Below are 19480 nucleotides of genomic sequence, written 5' to 3'. Positions count from 1 at the left end.
GTTTGGTTTGCACAAACCTTTTAATGCCGCCTCTTGTCTTTGCAGAAATGTATGAGATTAATTAGTCGACAAATGCCTGCAAAGGATTCTGGGGTCCGTTCTACAGACCACGCTTTGTTTTCATGGGAAATGGCTTTGTGCATTTGATTGTGTTTGTGTGTTTGTACAGTGGTACCTCAGGTTACAAACACTTCGGGTTACAGACTCCAGAAGTAGTACCTCGGGTTAAGAACTTTACCTCAGGATGAGAACAAAAATTGTGCGGCAGCAGGAGGCCCCATTAGCTAAAGTGGTACCTCAGGTTAAGAACAGTTTCAGGTTAAGAACAGACCTCCGGAACGAATTAAGTTCGTAACCAGAGGTACCACTGTATGTATGTATGTATGTATGTATGTATGTAGAGATGAGGGATATATTCAGTTCAGTTTACAATTAAAAGTGAACCTACCTAATTTGCACTTTCTGAAACAGTACCCAAACTGAAACACAGCCCTCTTTTGAAATTTGCATTTCTATGAATTTCACAATGTAGTTCTCCGGCCAAGTAATATGTGTACAAAAATGTATACTGTAGAGTACAGTGTGCATTAGAATGCTTCTCTTAAATTTACATTTGCAAAAATTGCTTTGCATAATGTGTATATTAGGGGAAAGTCACACTAAAGCGCTAGTGATTTTTCACAAGGACTTTAAAAAAATATACAAACTACTATGGAAATATGGAGAATGCAACAATTCTCTTTTGTCATGCAGAACATCTTATACAGAAGGTCTTGTACAGAAGATTTTGATTCTCCTGTATCCACAACAGTTTTCTTTTGCCTGGCAGTGCACTATGGAGTGGACTGTTAAACGTGTGTCAATTCTGTTGCCTCTCTTCTTGCTTGAAGGGGGGTCCAGGTTTCAGGAAGGATAGGGCTTGTAATACCAGCTAAGAGAGTTTATTTATGCTTGAAGAACAGCAGCCTACTATATGAGGCACCTGAGAACATCTATTCCTACAATACCATTTGAGAGAAGTCACAGCCTATGAGTCCAATGTGGATTTAAGTGGAGGGATGCAAAATGTGGATTTAAGTGGAGCGGGTGGCGCTGTGAGTTAAACCACAGAGCCTAGGACTTGCCGATCAGAAGGTTGGCGGTTCGAATCCCCATGAGGGGGTGAGCTCCTGTTGCTCGGTCCCTGCTCCTGCCAACCTAGCAGTTCGAAAGCACGAAGTGCAAGTAGATAAATAGGTACCACTCCGGCGGGAATGTAAACGGCGTTCTCGTGTGCTGCTCTGGTTCACCAGAAGCGGCTTAGTCATGCTGGCCACATGATCCGGAAGCTGTACGCCGGCTCCCTCGCCCAATAAAGCGAGATGAGCGCCGCAACCCCAGAGTCGGTCACGACTGGACCTAATGGTCAGGGGTCCCTTTACCTTTACCTTTATGCAAAATTCAGTGAGATTTCTCATGCGACATGTGTCCATTGGTTTCCTGGTGCTAGAATGTCTGTGTCATCAACAACTGCTTTTCGTGAATGGCTACACTTAATAATGCTGCCTGCATTTTTCTGCATTTATTTCCTTCTGATCTGTAACTCAGGATAATACTAAGCGGACTGTAGTCTACAAAAGCTTATGCTATAATAATTTAATGTTCTACAAGAGTTTTCATTGTTTTCACTGCAGCAAGTCCAAAGGCATGCATCAATTTATTCAAACAGTAGCTGTCAGCGGGTCAACTTTGGAAAACATTTGGGGGAATTGTAAGGTTCCCCCAAAGAGAATAGGGGTCAAAAGAGGGGAGCATTATATTGGCAAGAGGACCCAAAAGAATGTTATACATTTATATTATCTTAGCAAAACTTACAACAGTGGTGGACATGTGTGAATGTGGCTCAGTTCTGGGAGAACATATTTGTCCAAATAAAAGCAATTACTGGACAAAATGTTTCTAAATGTCCAGGGCTGGGTCTCCTCAATCTTTTCAAGAGAGACAATATTAACTTACAGTCTAAACCTTTAATCAGTTATCTTCTACTAGAAGCCAGGCTCATAATAATGAGATACTAGAAGAATTTAAGGGGGTGTTTCATGGGCAAATTGGTACAACAAAGTATGGCAAATAGCACTTGTGGGAAAATTAAACAATAAAATAAAATTTGCACAAGGCCTGAAGCATGAATACTACAGTGGTACCTCGGGTTAAGAACGTAATTCGTTCTGGAGGTCCGTTCTTAACCTGAAACTGTTCTTAACCTGAAGCACGACTTTAGCTAATGGGGCCTCCCGCTGCCGCTGCGCTGCTGCTGCACAATTTCTGTTTTCATCCTGCAGCAAATTCTTAACCTGAGGTACTATTTCTGGGTTAGCGGAGTCTGTAACCTGAAGCGTCTGTAACCTGAAGCATCTCTAACCTGAGGTACCACTGTACTTGGGGAATGAATGGCACAGCTTTATTATGTATATGGCTAAAAACATATACATAAATGCCCCTACATTATATAAAAAAAAATGGTTAACTTAAACTGTTTATCGGCTTCTGTATAAATTGTAGTCTGGGAATAATAACTTATGTTATTTGATTGTTCTTTTGTATGTATTGCTTAAACACCAGCTTCTGGGTTAGGATGAATTATGTTATTATGTATATGTATGTTGTTGTTATATGTCTGAAATAAATTAATAAATTGGTGCTTACCTGCCAGGGCTCAAACTCATCTATCTTGGTACAGTCAGGGCCGGATATAAATGGTCCTTTTCCTGGTTCACAGGTGCGTAATTGCTCAAGGCCATAAGCAACAGCATATACAGCCTTGTAGACATTATAAGTTATCCTAAGTTCTGAAACATCCAGGTAGGTATTGTTAAGTTCTGCAAGATTCTCCTTTCCTGTGCACAAAACATCCGAAGCAAAATTGACTCTGTTCTCATGGCCAGTTACATTTTTTCTGTTGTCTGTATTATACGATATGTTGGCATTCGGCCAAGTGCAGTTGAACGCAGACTGCCAAAATTCAATTGCCATGTCATCCTCAGGATCTTCACCTGGACGCACGTCGAGAAGAAATTCTTTGAGGCCTGGTATGTCACCCTTTCGTACACCAAAACCAATAGCCCCACCAAGGAGGGGAAAATATTCAGGCCTAGCGATTAAGGCTGATGTGACCCATGCTTCACTTGCTATCCAGGTTTTACTACTGATGTTGCTAACCATCATCTCTTCCAGTAAAGGATGGAAGTCAATATCAGATGAGTAGACCACAATTACCGTAGCAGTGCTGTTTTTTATAGTTTCGACAACTTTTTTAAGCTTTTCCCTGGAGTAAATTTTGGGGATTGTTTCTGAGAAAGCAATACAGGTATAGGTGTTCTCCACTTTTTCTTTAAAAGCTTTGACGCCGTATTTGCCATAATCGTCGTCAGCTGCTATTGTGCCTATCCATCTCCAGCCAAAATGGTGAACTAAGTCTGCCATTCCCTTAGACTGTACAGCGTCGCTTGGAATAGTGCGAAGATAGGTAGGGAACTGGTACTTATCAGTGAGAAGTAAAGAAGAGGAGGCGTAGCCAACCTAAAAGAAAAAGAGAGAAAAACAAGCAAGGTTGAGGCAAATGTTGCTGTCCCATGCGCTACTGTTTTTTCTCAGCTGTTTGCTACTTCTGGACATCTCTGTTGACTGAGAGCAATGGAGGCTAACAGGAGGGACTACAGTTCATTAGTAGAATGTGATTTGCATGCAAGACATGTCAAGTGCAGTTCATGTCATCTCCAGTTCAAAGGACATCAGATAGCAGATTATGGGAAATACTTCTGCCTTAGACCCTGGAGTATCATTGCCAGTCAGAGTAGACAACACTGATCTAAATGGACAAATAGTGTTCTCTTCCTATCACCAAGTGACTAAGGACCAGGAACTGAAGGAGCAGCAGAAAGGTCAGTAAGAGGCAGGCAGGGGTAAGGGAAACTAACATACATGTATTATCCAAATCTAGGAGGGCACTGGGAAGACAGACTGCTTGAGCCAAAGAAGGGCCAAAGAAACAGCAGGGTGATGGGAAATAATCCCACACTTCAAGTAGCTGGTTCTTGTTGAAACGAAGGAGTATGGACAGAAGAAGACTGATTTTGCTAGGATCTGTCAGGATGCCATCTAGCTTCCTTTAGACAGACACTTTGATTCAGATTCTTGCCTGTAATCAACACTGCCTCCAGAATTGTCTTAACCAGGTCCTACTTCCAAAAGTTGGCCTTGTCCCTCCTTATGAGATTTTTCACCAGTGCTCCAACCTGACTTTGATCCCTGAAACTAATATTTTCTAACTTTATGTTCACAATTACAGGCGACAGGGGAACTCCTGGTACAGGGGGGGGGGATTGGTAATAGCTTTGATGCACAGGAAGCTGAGGTGGTGCTATATAAACCTTCTAACTGGCAAGAAACTACAAGAAGGGAAGCAGCTCAAGGGAATGACTCATGGTTTCAATTGTCCCAATACTAATGCACAGAGTATGGGAAACAAGCAAGAAGAATTTTAATCTTAATACAGGATGGAAAATCTGACTTAACAGACATTACTAAAACCTGGTAGGATGAGACTCATGATTGTAATGTAGAAATTGAGGGGTATAATCTGTTCAAAAGGAATAGACAAAACAGGAAGAGAGGAGGAGTATTATATTTAAAGGATGTGTCCATTTATGAAGAGATCCATGACCTGGAGCTTGGAAAGCAGATTGAGAGCATATGGGCAAAAATTGTAGGAGAGATAAACAACAGTGAACTTACTGTGGGTGTCTAATACAAACCTCCAAGCCAGAGTGAAGACTTGGGTGATGCCTTCCTAGGGCAGACCACCAAATCTTCAAAAGGAGAGATATACTATTTATGGGAGATTTCAACTACTCCAATATCTATTGAAACAAACTCTGCCAAGAATGTAAGGTCCAACAAATTCCTCCATTGCCTCACTGACAATTTCATTTCCCAGAAAGTGGAAGGAGCAACAAGAGGATCATCTATCTTGGGTCTAGTTCTCACCAACAGGGAGGAACTGATTGACAAAGTGAAAGTACTGGGAACCTTGGGAGGAAGTGATCATGTCCTCCTGGGTTTCATTGTACTCAGGCAAGGGAAAGATGAGTGTAGTCACACATGCACTCTGGACTTTAAGAAGACTGATTTCAAAAAGCTTAAGGAAATACTGGCTGAGATTCCATGGTCAGAAATACTCAAAGAGAGGGGAGTCCAATATGGATGGGATTTTCTTAAACTTTCTACTGAAGGCACAAATACAGATGGTTCCAACACGAAATTGAAGTGGGAGGCATCTAAAGAAACCAATGTGGCTGCAAAAAGAGCTTACAGATGAGCTGAGATTTAAGAAGGGCATGTATAAAAAATGCAAAAAAAGAGGAAAATGTGAAGGAAAATGATACAACAGTTGCAGGAAGAAGGTCAAGTGGGCCACAGCTCAGGCCTGCAAAAGAGATTTTTCCACAAAACAATTCATAATAGCAAAGCAAATTAGAACTCAAAAGAAGAAAGCATTACTTCAACTCTTTTGTGGAGGGATGAGACTTGCTCCTCTGTACTTGTTTGTTTAGTAGTCATGATTTTTGTAACTCAAGCTCAGAATGTATTTCATAGTATTTGTTTGGACTTTGCTAAGGATGTCGAATTGCAAAAATCTGCCACCCCATTCCTTGCAGAATGCAGAATGCATCGTGCAGACTGTTGCCACATGGGTTGAGAACTGACCAACCCATTCACCCTCAAGCCAAGGCTCAGCCATGGGCACTTTAGAGAAATGGACCAATGAGCTAGAATGGAAGGCAAGGTAAAGAAGCTGGAGAGGCAGGACTTGCTGGCAGTTCTAATACACTGCTATTTTCCATATAACACCTTTCAAAACTTCCAGAGAGAGGGAATGTGGTTTGTTCTGGAGAATAAAGACTCCATTCCTGGCTCTGCTGCTCATGTTTTCTGTATATGAAGGATTGGGAGATTGTGGCCTTCCAGATGTTGTTGGAGTCAAACTCCCAACATCCCTTACCATCAACCATGCTTACTGTGGTTGAAGGGCATTGCAATCCTGGAAAGCCATAATTTCCCCTTCCCTACAGCATGTCCTTCTGATGTCAGAAGATGACCTTCTGTTGGTTTTTTACAGTAAAAACATTATAGTGGCGGGAAACCCTGAGAACCACATTTTCTTCTGCACAACCTTCCAGGGGCCACATGTTGGGCAGGGCCACAGGCCACAGTCAGTAGAGCAACAAATACAATTTTTACCTTGGTACAATAGGCTAGTTTCTACACACTCACACATCCCTCTCTGTCCTCCATCAGAGAAGCAAGAAGCATGACCAGAGTTCAAGGACAGTCCAGCCAGGAAGAAATACGCAAGGAAGGTAAAAAGCAAAGCCAGTGGTAAGTGTGGCCTGGGACAGGGGGTGTGGCCTGGAGAGAGTCCCAAGTGCCAGATATAGAGACCTAGAGGGAGGCATTCAGCCCCCGGGCCTGAGGTTCTGTACCCCTGCTTTCCAGGATTCATGATACCTGAGGGAAATAGTAAAGCCCTAGGATTCTTGAGGATGCAATGGAAAGAGTTGATCCACCAGCTCCAACGACTGCTGCTAGAGGAGCACCGGTGCTGCATCGGAACACAGGGGTTGTTTCATTCTGCCCAGTGAGGAAAGCCAAGGAGTTCTCGACCGTCTTGGACATTGTATAGCATGTGTCGTAGATCTGGTAACCCAGCTTGATGCCTGGCAGAAGATCCTCATCCTTGTTTATGACGTTTATGGCGTGTATCATGGCTTTGACCCAGCGGTAACCCCGGAAATTAAACCTGCAAAGAAGAAGAATATGAACGCATGCAGGACTTTCTCTAAAAGAAAAGAAAAATGCTAAAAGGAAAGCTGCATCCTCCATATTTACCAGAGGTTGTTCATACTGGTGAGTACTGCGGTAGAAGAAGCAAGCTCCACAAATGGGGCCAGAATGGGGTGAGGTGGAAGAAGCCTCCCTGCAAGTAATTGCCCACTCCCATTGCTGAACCCCATGGTTACTTCAAGGATAAGCACTTTCTGCATCCAAATTGTAGCAAATCACTGAATCATGTGCTCCAGGGATGGGGAACTGTAGCCTTCAGGATGCTGTTGAACTACAACACCCACCATCTCAGGCCATTGGACAAGCTGGCTAGGGCTAATAGGTGTTGGAGTCTATCCCTGCTATGCTGGCACTTAAAACCAGGCTGAAATCCTAAGCATCCTTACTCGGAACTTCACTTCATCAAAATCAAGACGACTCATTTAAGAGAAAGTATCTTTATAGAGGGATGCGGGTGGCGCTGTGGTCTAAACCACAGAGCCTAGGGCTTGCCGATCAGAAGGTCGGCGGTTCGACTCCCCACGATGGGGTGAGCTCCCGTTGCTCGGTCCCTGCTCCTGCCCACCTAGCAGTTCAAAAGCATGTCAAAGTGCAAGTAGATAAATAGGTACCGCTCCAGCGGAAAGGTAAACAGTGTTTCCGTGTGCTGCTCTGGTTTGCCAGAAGCAGTATGTTGTGTGCTGGTTCGCCAGAAGCAGTATGTTAGTCATGCTGGCCACATGATCGCTGTCTGTGGACAAACGTCGGTTCCCTCACCCAGTAAAGCGAGATGAGCACCACAACCCCAGAGTTGTCTGCGACTGGACTTAACAGTCAGGGGTCCCTTTACCTTTTATATTTATAGAATAGGAGCATTAACGTGAAATACAGTACACTGATTTCTCTACTCCATAAATCTAATCAACTAAACCCAATCAACTAAAATTCATTTAACCAAATGATAGTCCTATTTCTCAGCATGTAGTAAAGTAAGCCAGGACTATTGCTCCATGTTGCAGATGTGTGCTGAGGCCAGGCTTTAACCACTGAGACCTTGCTCATGCATAGTTCTAACCACTACATTACACCAGCTCTCACCTGCATCTTTAGGTTTCTTCATGCTGGTGCATAGAGTCTATGCCATAGACACACTGCACCTTTAAAGCCTATTCAAAGCCTGTTCTTTCTCTCAAAGAATTCTGGGCACTGTAGTTTAACCCCACCTCAGTTATAATTTCCTAAGCCTTAACAAACTACAGTTACCAGAATTCTTTGAGAGAAAGAATGTGCTCTGAATGTGCTTTAAAGGTATAGTGCAATTCTTCCCAAATTTGGGTGGGAGGGCACTGTCTCCTTGGTTCCATAAATTCATCCCCAGTGCCCCCCTAGCCTATAAAAAGCATTATTCTGAATAGCAGTTTGCACAACCCACTAAGGAAGATAATAATATAATAATATTCCAACAATAATAACCATTAATTGCACATTTATTCCCATGAAAAGTATTGAGTTTAATTAATTCAACAACATTGATGAACTTGGTCCAGCAATACCAGCTTTTCAAAATCTGGTAGTCAGCCCACTTTGGGAACCGGTGATATAAGCACATACATTGCCCTAATGTAAAAGAGAAGAAACAGGCAGAGTTTTCAATTTCATTGGCTCCACCCTCAACTCCATGTGCTTTTTCTTCCTGTGCCTGATGGGCTTTTGCTTGAACCCTCTGCAAGCTTATAAAGGATGGTTTCTGTTTTTTGTAGGTGGATGTATTAGTTCTAGTTTTTGAAATAGTATGACTTGTTCAGGGCCAAGAGTAAACAACAACAAAACACTTCCTTTATGACCTTCCTGTTCTCTAGATTGACATCATTTGGGGAAACTCAGGGAAAATATAACACTTCCATTATTCTCCAGGCCTTGCGTTAAGAGGTTTTCAGGCTGTAACAGAGGTATCCTGTGTTTCACACCTTGCTAAATTTTGCGGTGTGAGACACCAACAAAACAGTAGGTATGAAAATGCATGTTTTAGGAGGATGCATGCATAAAAATAAGGGACACGGGTGGTGCCTAGGACTTGCCGATCAGAAGGTCGGCAGTTCAAATCCCCACGACAGGATAAGCTCCTGTTCCTCGGTCCCTGCTCCTGCCAACCTAGCAGTTCGAAAGCACATCAAAGTGCAAGTAGATAAATAGGTACCGCTCCAGCGGGAAGGTAAACGGTGTTTCCGTGCGCGGCTCTGGTTTGCCAGAAGCGGCTTAGTCATGCTGGCCACATGACCCGGAAGCTGGACGCCGGCTCCCTCGGCCAATAAAGCGAGATGAGCACCGCAACCCCAGAGTCGGCCACGACTGGACCTAATGGTCAAGGGTCCCTTTACCTTTACTATGCATAAAAATGTGTATGTTAGTAGAACTGTATTATATTGACGGGATCTGGCAAATATATGTATAGTAGGCAGTACTGCATGCAAAATTAGGAGAAATTAGGAGAACCTGGGACTTTCTGAAAGCAAAGCAGATCGTCTGCCACTGATCTATGGCCCTTCCCTGGAGCCCTAAAAAAAAGATGCTTGGAAAGAACCAAGGAGTGGATTTTTATGTGACAGGAGTTTGTGTTTGATTCTAGGAATGACTGTCACAAATTCCTAAGCTTGAGTATGAATAAGTTCATCTGACTGAATCACTGTTTCTACCTGGTTCTGGCAGGTGGACCTTAGAATTCTAGTAAAAAAACAACAACATAGAGTAGTATGACCCACTGAAAGTACTGACCATGTCTAAGATAGGTCTACTCTGACTAAAACATAGCCAAATACCATCTATAGATCCCACAGGGCTGATGTCTCCCTTTCTGTCCCGGTGCTAAGGCTTCCATAATAGTACATTTTAAATACCCTCTACCTATTGTTTAGCAGCTAAAGAATTCCCAGAAGAGAGCAAGAAGCAAATCTACGACTCTCTTCCAGTTTACATAGCAGTTGGTAGAAAGGTCAACTATATCCCTGCTTTGTATTCAGAGTGCATACCCCACGATCTGGCAATGCATTCCAGTACGTGGTATTACTCCCAGTGAGATGGCTGCGATTCCTAACAATCATTGATGCCAGATACTTTATTGTTACAGAAGCCACAGTGAATTCTTTTGTCACTTGCCAGCATTCACCCTGGACCAATAAAAACGAGAAAGAGAGAGAGAGAGAGAGAGAGAGAGAGAGAGAGAGAGAGAGATACATTCCCCAATTAAGTCTCAAAGGATTGGTGGAAAGTGGCCTGTTAAAATAAACCTTGCCAGCCTCAGAAAAGAAAAACATTTATTGGATTAATTGTATCACTTACAGTAAGTACTTATACCAGGGGTCTGCAACCTTTAAGACAAAAAGAGCCACTTGGACCCGTTTCCGAAGGAAAAAAAAAAGGGAGCCGCAAAACTCGTCATTATAAAAATAACTTTTTTGTCACTTTTTTATTATTTCTTTGTTTGACCCCTCAGAATTACTCCTCCTCATAGAAATAAACGTTAAATTAACAGTTTACCTTTTTGTGTGTGTGTGTTCTTCACTCCCTTCAAAACAGTGACCAGCGTACATGCCCCCTTTCAATGCAGTGACCAGCATACATGCCCCTTACAATGTACCGGGCGGGCGGGAAGGCGACGTCGGGACGGTGCGTGACTAATGCACGCACCGCCCCCATGCGATGTCACAGCCAGTACAGCGCCCACCACAGTGGGGAGTGTCGGGGCGCACAATGTGCCTCCTCCCCTCGCTAGTATCCGCCCCGGAGCCGCGGCAAAGTTGTAAAAGAGCCACATGCGGCTCCGGAGCCGCAGGTTGCTGACCCCTGACTTATACACTCTTGTTTTGGTTATTTTCCCCCTTTCTTTTCACATTTCCTTTCTTTCACATTATTTTTTCACTGAAAACATATTATTTATGTTTTCCCTGAAAACGTGTATGTGTGTGTTAATTATAGAGCAGGTGGGAGAATGTAGCATTGCCTATACAACTCCCCTGCCAATATCTTCTCTCACGTGCACTGCAGATATTGAGATACACACACACCAATTCACTCCCTGCAAAGGGCACATGAAGTTTTAAAGCTTCCTTTAAGCCTTTAATATTTCTAATGTCACCGTTTTTCTTGTAACTATTTTTCAATGCCGTATCTCTACCTTCTAATCCATTCCCTCATGGAACTAATCAGTGATTACAATTAATTAAATGAGCTTTATTTGAAACAGCTGCTCAGAAATCCATCGGCACCAGGAGGCCTGGGCTGGTGCGTAAACTCAGTTTGCAAAGCTAAGCAAATGCTGGTTACTAAAAGGAGGGTGTCCATATTTTTGCAGGAACTCCTTCCCCCAGCACCAGCCATTGTGGCGGTGGGGTGAAGGAGAAATTCAATGTGAACCTCACAAATTTGTACTTTCCAAAAAACATTCATACCAAAACACAACTATTATTCAAAATTCACACTTCCCTGAATTTTGCAGTGCAGTTCTCCTGTATAGGAGTAACATTTGAGAACATTACATAGGGAAAATCATGATGCAAAAATCTGCATGTGAAAAAAGAGATAGAGGCAGAACTCTTCTACCCAGCACAGGTGGAATCTCAGGTGTTCGCTGAAAGTTAAAGCTCTAAATAGCCTTGGACCCCAGGACATTGTGAATTGTCTTTAACACCTCTGTGATTAAGTCCCTCTTCTGACTAGAGCAGGGGGCAGCAACCTTTTTCAGCTGTGGGCCAGTCCACCATCCCTCAGACCATGTGGTGGGCTGGACTATATTGGGGGGGAGGAATGAATGAATTTCTATGCCTCACAAATAACCCAGAGATGCATTTTAAATAAAAGGACACATTCTACTCATGTAAAAACACACTGATTCCCAGACAGTCCGCGAGCCAGATTGAGAAGGCGATTGGGCCGCATCCGGCCCCCAGGCCTTAGGTCTTCTACCCCTGGATTAGAGGATCATGGAGCAACTTTCTCCAGGTAAGTGATGCTAGCAGATTGTGCTTGTAAGAAATGAGTTAATATCTGATTGATTGCCCTTTTTGCCACAAGCAGAAGAAAAAAAACAAACCAAACTTGGTTAAGAGACAGCATTTTCCATTACACATACTGTATTTTTTGCTCTATAAGACTCACTTTTCTCTCCTAAAAAGTAAGGGGAAATGTGTGTGCGTCTTATGGAGTGAATACAGGCTGCGCAGCTATCCCAGAAGCCAGAACAGCAAGAGGGATCGCTTTCGCTGCACAGCGATCCCTCTTGCTGTTCTGGCTTCTGAGATTCAGAATATTTTTTTTCTTGTTTTCCTCCTCCAAAAACTAGGTGCGTCTTATGGTCTGGTGCGTCTTATAGAGCGAAAAATACGGTAATTGTAGAACCTCATGGCAATAAATAAATACAGTTCATATTATAGATAAATGTGATGGATAGGTAAATGTGGGAGGGGGGTTATGGTTTTGTTCTTGTTTTAACTACAGTGGTACCTTGGTTCTTGAACGGCTTAGTTGTCGAAGAAATTGGCTCCCAAACGCTGCAAACCCAGAAGTAAGTGTTCCAGTTTGCAAACGTTTTTTAGAAGCCGAACGTCCGACACGACTTCCGCTTGAGTGCAGAAAATTCCTGCAGCCAACTGGAACCATGCCTTAGTTTTCGAACTGTTTCGGGAGTGGGACAGACTCCCGGAACAGATTAGGTTTGAGAACCAAGATGTTTGTTGTTTAGTCGTTTAGTCGTGTCCGACTCTTTGTTACCACTGTATTTATTTTGTGCTTTAATTTTGTGTTTTTATCTTGTGAACCGCCCTGAGATCTTCGGATGAAGGGTAGTATGTAAATTTAAACACCAACAACAGCCATAGCCCTCTGCTGTTTCGTTGCTACAGATTCAGACTGGGAGATTACACATATACAAAGTGCATATATTTATACATTACGTCTACTTCATATTTTAGAAAGTTTGTTTTGTTTGCTACGCATTTGCATGCCTCTTAAGTTATCATAACCAGATTTGTTTTTCAGATCAAGGAGCTGGTTCTTATCTATGACTGGATACATTTGGATGCCATTTTGAATCAAGATGGCTGACAGAACCTTTCAAAACGGTACTAATTTAAACCACTGATTTAAAAAACCACATTGGTGGAGGGCGGGGGCAGGCGTCCCTAGAATTCCCAAGCAAGCCATGCACAGGGCTGTTAGCATATAATAGCAGACAGAATGAAGTCTGAATGAGATGGGAAAACGCTGATGTGGCAGAATGGATGGTAGACTCCCTGCCAATTAGAAATCATCAGGGAGAAAGTTTCCATTCCATCTTTTCCTACATTGTCTCAGTGCTCTATTTGGCATATAGAAACCATTTTGTCACATAAGCATGACATAAATGTATGAATAAATGAATGAATGAATGAACAATTTGCATGGAGTTCATTAAGGTTGGGGAAGGCCATTCCAAAATGCATATTTTCCCCCACCAGCAGTCTCAAGTGGTGTAATCCTTTCTACCCACTCAGCACTGTACCTCCTCATTCCACTCCAGGGACAGACTCCAGCTAAATGAATTCATTGTCAGGGACTGACTGGACAAGGAGGAGTGGTGGGAGGCCCCAGCCAGGGACCCCCAAGGGAAATCCCAGAGGAGGAAGGCTCAGAACCCAGGGATTGGTGGCGAGACACTGAGGAGAGGTCAGAGGGAAAGGATTGGGAGAGGGTGCTATATACCGAAGGGCAACAGTGACAGGAATTGCACACGACACACGGCATGTGATGCTTGTGTGACATCACATACATCCGCCACATGCCAGACCCTCTCAATCTTGGGGGACAACACGGTGCCTCAGCCTACCATGGAGGAAGCTTCTCCTAATGTCCAGACAGAATCTGCTTTCTTGTTAGTTCTATATCCTCTGGAGAATGCTTGCTGCACCATCTGATATCCCTGCTATGTGAAGACATGGTCACTCTTGCAGCAGTAATAATAATAATAATAATAATAATAATAATAATAATAATACCAGTTTGAGGACCCTCCAACATGTAAGAAGAAGAGATGGCTGGACCAGACTAGTGGCCAATCTAATCTAGTTTCCTGTTCCCACAGTGGCCAACCAGATGCCTGTGGGAATTCTGCAAGCAGGATCTGAGCACACGAGCACAACTGCATGCTCTCCCAAATCTCCTCCAGAGGATCAGGATGACCCCCAGAACAGTGCGTGAGGGTGGAGAGGGGTGATTGTTTCATCAGGCAAGCATAAATGCTTGCGCTAATGGAGCCATATCCTTGGTGCTATGGCAAATCCAACCCAGCGATCTTTATTTAACAATAACCCTCATCTCCGGAACCCACATCCCAGGTAGCATGAGAGAAGCATTGCTGCTTACGGTGTGAACCCTCATCCCACTGTAGGCTCTGTCCTCAGCAGTGATGGCTCAATGCTTTGGCGGGCAAGATGCCCTCAATGGGCTCTGCTCCATGAGTTCAGCCCACCTCTCTCCTGCCCCCAGAGGACAAGACTAAAAGCAAATGGGTGGAAACTGCAGGGAAGCAAGTTATGGCAAAACAACATCCTAATGGAGAGAGGTGTTTGACAGCGGAACAGTCTCCCTCGGGAGGTGGTGGGCTCTGCTTCGCTGGTATTTACCGAAGCAAAGGATGGGTGGCCATCCCTTTGGTATGCTGCCAACCAAGCAGGAAAACCACTTCAGATAAACTGCCTCCTGACGCCTGGCCTTTGCTCGTAGTTTATAACTTCAAAATACCTTCCATATCTGATTAGGAGCATGGGATGCTGTTTTGCAATGAGTCAGCTCAATGAGTCTAGCACTGGGTTTCCCAAATCTGGGTCTCCAGCTGTCTGTGGACTACCATTCCCATCATCCATGACCACTGGTCCTGATCTAGCATCAGCTCTCCAGGTTTTCAGGCAGGAAATCTCTCCTAGCCCTCCCTGGAGATGACTGGGGATTGAACCTGGAACCTTTTGCATGCAAAACAAGATGCTCTCCCTCTGAGCACCAGCCCTTTCCAACAGAGGTGATGGCAGGACAAAAGTAGCAAATGCCTACCCACCTGAGCATCAATACCTATATTATATATCCCCTTTCGGCCTCTGATGCATTTATTGTCTGTCCCCAGCTTGGGATATTGAGAAAGCCTTTGCCCGGCTATCACCATGAATAACAACATGCACACCCTTGCCTTGCCACAGTTGTTTTTTCAAGCAAGGGGAATGCTGCCACTCCATAGCAGAACATCTTTTTCATGTGGTCCCAGCTTCCATCCCCAGCATCTCCCAGCTAGGGCTGGGAGAAAATCCCTTTGCAGAACCTTACAGAGTTCCTGCCAGTCAACTCTGAACTCAATGGACCGACGGTTCTGACTCTGTATACGGCAAAACTCTCTGGAGGACTAGAGAAAAGGAGGAAGCAGCTTACCCCTCACATTTTGGTGAATTGGGTGGCGTGCTGGTCGGATCTTCTTCCAGGATGGTCCTGAAATGCATAGGGAACATCCCTCCAATTACGTGCATGGCATCCTCTGCGTTCACGTAGCCGCGCAGATCAAACTTCCCAAGCAGCCGGCATTCTTCTTCTCCCTCCTCCCCAGCTGCGTCTTCTTCCTCGCCTCGGGTGGGCTCAAACACATACAAGGCCTGCACCAGCAGCCCTGTGAGCAGCCAGAACTTTGCACGGGCCATTTTAACTCTGAGCCGCTGGAAGGAAATAATTGCTGCTTCCCAAAAAAAGAGCAGAGGGTTTTTATGAGACTCTCGCGTGTTGACTGTTCGCCAGCCTATGAAGGAGAACGACTGCTCCCATGAGGATCCACACAGGCGGATTCTCTTTGCTGCGACAGCTGCCAAGGCACAACCTCGTCTATGAAGTACTGGAAGGATAGGAAAGGTTGTTGTGGTTTTTATTACTATTATTTTTAAAAGAACTGCTCCTTCCCCCACTAATAAAAATGGAGTGACCCACACCTTTTCATGCATTTCCCTTCTCTCATACTGATGCCATTATTTCCCATCTTTTGCTTAGATCTTTAGCGCAGGTGCCTGCGTACAAGGATAAATAAACAACAAAGATTTAAGAATCATTGCTGGATCAAACATGGAGGACACTTAGGCTACATTCACGCCACAGTTTTAAAGCACTATAAAGGTAAAGGAGCCCTGACCATTAAGTCCAGTCGTGACCGACTCTAGGTTTGCGGCGCTCATCTCGCTTTTTTGGCCGAGGGAGCCAGCGTACAGCTTCCGGGTCATGTGGCCAGCATGACTAAGCCGCTTCTGGCGAACCAGAGCAGCGCACAGAAACGCCGTTTACCTTCCCGCCAGAGCGGTACCTATTTATCTACTTACATTTTGATGTGCTTTCGAACTGCTAGGTTGGCAGGAGCAGGGACCGAGCAATGGGAGCTCACCCCGGCGCGGGGATTCGAACTGCCAACCTTCTGATCGGCAAGTCCTAGGCTCTGTGGTTTAACCCACAGCACCACCCGCGTCCCTTAAAGCACTATGGTGCCACTTTAAACAGTCATGGCTTCCTCCAAACATTCCTGGGGGGGAAGTGTGGGAACCACAACACTTGTCCATGGCAACGGATACCGTAACACATTAGGGCATGGGGTAGGAAAACTAAGTTCTGAGGGCCAGAACAGGCCAAATAGCCTTCTGAATCCAGCCCACGGACGGTCCGGAATCACCATGTGGATCGCCAGCACGCATGTTCTTTCCCTCTTCCTCACACAGCGATGGCGGTGCCACCTCCTCCCTCCCTCCTCTTGGCTTCTCCCCGCCCTGCCTAGAGGAGGAAGGGGACTTGGCTTTGTTGGTGCCAGCAGCAGCAGCAGCGCTCAAGCAGCCACCATTTTAAACAGCCCCTCTCCGGAGCCCTTTTGCACGCTGCTCATCGTCCCACTGCCAGCCCCTGCTGTTTGCAAGACACAGGTAAGCAGCCACCGGGGTTTGTGGTGCTCTTGCATCATTCCCCCCCACCAAAAAAATATAGTCCAGCCCCCCACAAGGTCTGAGGGACAGTGGACCGGCCCCCTGCTGCAAAGGTCCCCTGCATTAGCGTATGAAGGTGCCACAAGTCTCTTTGCTGCAACAGATCAACACAACCTACCCATTTTAAACTCCCCAATGGGAGGCTCTTTCCAAGCCTAACTGCTGCCTGTGTGCAAAAGCAAGGCAGGCAGATCATGGGCCAGATGTGAACACCCAGTAAGCCACATCTGGCCTCTTGACAGGGGCCCCTCCTCCTTTTAAAGCAGAAGCTTTCAGTCATTCATAGAATCATAGAATCATAGAGTTGGAAGAGACCACAAGGGCCATCGAGTCCAACCCCCTGCCAAGCAGGAAACACCATCAGAGCACTCCTGACATATGGTTGTCAAGCCTCTGCTTAAAGACCTCCAAAGAAGGAGACTCCACCACACTCCTTGGCAGCAAATTCCACTGTCAAGCAGCTCTTACTGTCAGGAAGTTCTTCCTCATGTTTAGGTGGAATCTTCTTTCTTGTAGTTTGGATCCATTGCTCCATGTCCGCTTCTCTGGAGCAGCAGAAAACAACCTTTCTCCCTCCTCTATGTGACATCCTTTTATATATTTGAACATCGCTATCATATCACCCCTTAACCTCCTCTTCTCCAGGCTAAACATGTCCAGCTCCCTTAGCCGTTCCTCATAAGGCATCGTTTCCAGGCCTTTGACCATTCTGGACACGTTCCAGTTTGTCAGTGTCCTTCTTGAACTGTGGTGCCCAGAACTGGACACAGTACTCCAGGTGAGGTCTCCCCAGGGAGTCTTTTCCAAGTCAGCACCTTTACTGAGGGACCCCAGCATGCTGGAGGTGCATTTTAGAGAAATCCGGGGGTATGCTCTTAGGCCCTGTCTCTTTGTCTATGCAGGTGACAGTGGCTTCAACCAAATTAAAGTGAGTTGTGACGAAGGCCCCATCTGCGCTGCACATTTAAAGCAGTATTGCACTGCTTTCAACACTCTCATGGCTTCCCACAAAGAATCCTGGGAACTGTGGTTTATTAAAGGTGCAGAGAGATGCTAGGACACCCTTTTCCTTACATGGCTACAATTCCCAGAGTTCCCTGGGAAGGGCGATTGATTGCTAAACCACTCTGGGAACTGTAGCTCTGTGTAATGCAACAACCATCTTGGCTGAATCTCTACTGTAGGCTTAGAACACTGAAAATATGCAACCTACCTATACTTCTTGCCAAAAATGGGATGGTTATACCATAACACAGAACAGCCACCCTAGATTTTGGTACATGTATTGCATACTTTCCAAATGCCCCGTTGAATAGTGCTGGGTCTCATGTTGTCATCAAATGATACATCACTCAATGTGGACTTGGTTGCTCTTTGACCCTGCCGTTCACCTTTTGTTGGAACTCTGGTTTACCAATTGAATATTACATTGTCCATTTATGTGCTATGTACTTTAGCAAGATTATGATGTGGGTAAATAATATATCTCTATATGTCAAGGAAGGCCAGGGTACATGGTGGGAGAAATGGCCACTTCTTGGAAATTGGCAGAAAAGGGCAACACAAATGATCAGCTGAAGACCTCACCTATGAGGAAAGGAGGCAAGATTTGTATTTATTTATTTTTTTAGTTGGGGGAAAAGGTGTGAAGAGGAGAAAGACATGATTGAGTTTTTAAAAATTACATGTGGAGAAAATGAATGGAGAGGTGGTTTTACCTCACTCTTGCGTAACTAGAGTTCTAGGGTGGTGCATGCTCTGGTTATCTCCCGCTTGGACTACTGCAATGCGCTCTACATGGGGCTACCTTTGAAGGTGACCCAGAAACTGCAACTAATCCGGAATGCGGCAGCTAGACTGCTGACTGGGAGCAGCCGCCGAGACCACATAACACCGGTCTTGAAAGACCTACATTGGCTCCCAGTACGTTTCCAAGCACAATTCAAAGTGTTGGTGCTGACCTTTAAAGCCCTAAATGGCCTCGGTCCAGTAGATATGAAAGAGCGTCTCCACCTGCATCGTTCTACCCAGACACTGAGGCCCAGCTCTGAGGGCTTTCTGGCGGTTCCCTCACTGCGAGGACCCGTTACAGGGAACCAGGCAGGGGGCCTTCTTGGTAGTGGCGCCCGCCCTGTGGAACACCCCCCTACCAGATGTCAAAGAGAACAACTATCTGACTTTTAGATGACATCTGAAGGCAGCCCTGTTTAGGGAAGCTTTTAATGTTTAATGCATTACTGTATTTTAATATTTTGTTGGAAGCCACCCAGAGTGGCTGGGGAAGCCCAGTCAGATGAGCGAGGTATAAATAATAAATTATTATTACATTATTATAGGGAACCAGGGTTATCAGATGAAGTTGAATAGAAGATCCAGGACAGGCAAGATGAAAGACTTCTTTACTCAGCACAGCCTTGTGCTGTGTGATTCACTTCTACAAGGTGTAGTGATGGCTACCCAACTTAGTCTTTAAAAGGGGGTTAGGCAAATAAATTCATGGAATATAAATCCACCAACACTGGGAGAGGGCTATTACCCTCATCTTCTGCCTAGATGATGGCCATGGTTAGGAACAAGATGCTACACCAGATGGGCCTTTC

The 19480-nt window shown here is 44.8% G+C and overlaps 1 protein-coding gene across 3 annotated transcripts in view; it reads right to left on the bottom strand.

The window, feature by feature from the left end:
* LOC310844754 (vomeronasal type-2 receptor 1-like) overlaps positions 1–17995 on the bottom strand; it is a 29590-nt gene extending 11595 nt beyond the window's left edge. Inside the window, exons 1-4 of one of the 3 annotated variants that reach the window (XM_083739275.1) lie at positions 17696–17995; positions 15307–15757; positions 6547–6838; positions 2686–3558 (exon numbers count right to left, since the gene is read on the bottom strand). In XM_083739275.1, coding sequence (XP_083595401.1) covers positions 2686–3558; positions 6547–6838; positions 15307–15757; positions 17696–17717 — 1638 coding nt within the window. In that variant the 5' untranslated portion in view covers positions 17718–17995. Of the gene's footprint in view, positions 1–2685; positions 3559–6546; positions 6839–7959; positions 8098–15306; positions 15888–17695 lie in introns of those variants that run through there. The other 2 variants (XM_083739274.1, XM_083739276.1) reach the window with 2 other exon arrangements.
* Between the last annotated feature and the right edge of the window lie 1485 nt (positions 17996–19480).

This window comes from Podarcis gaigeae, assembly GCF_964106915.1.
Source record: "Podarcis gaigeae genome assembly, chromosome: 5".
Taxonomy (NCBI): domain Eukaryota; kingdom Metazoa; phylum Chordata; class Lepidosauria; order Squamata; family Lacertidae; genus Podarcis; species Podarcis gaigeae.
The sequence above is the reverse complement of the archived record's forward strand: the minus strand, read 5'-3'. Positions and strand labels throughout refer to the sequence as shown.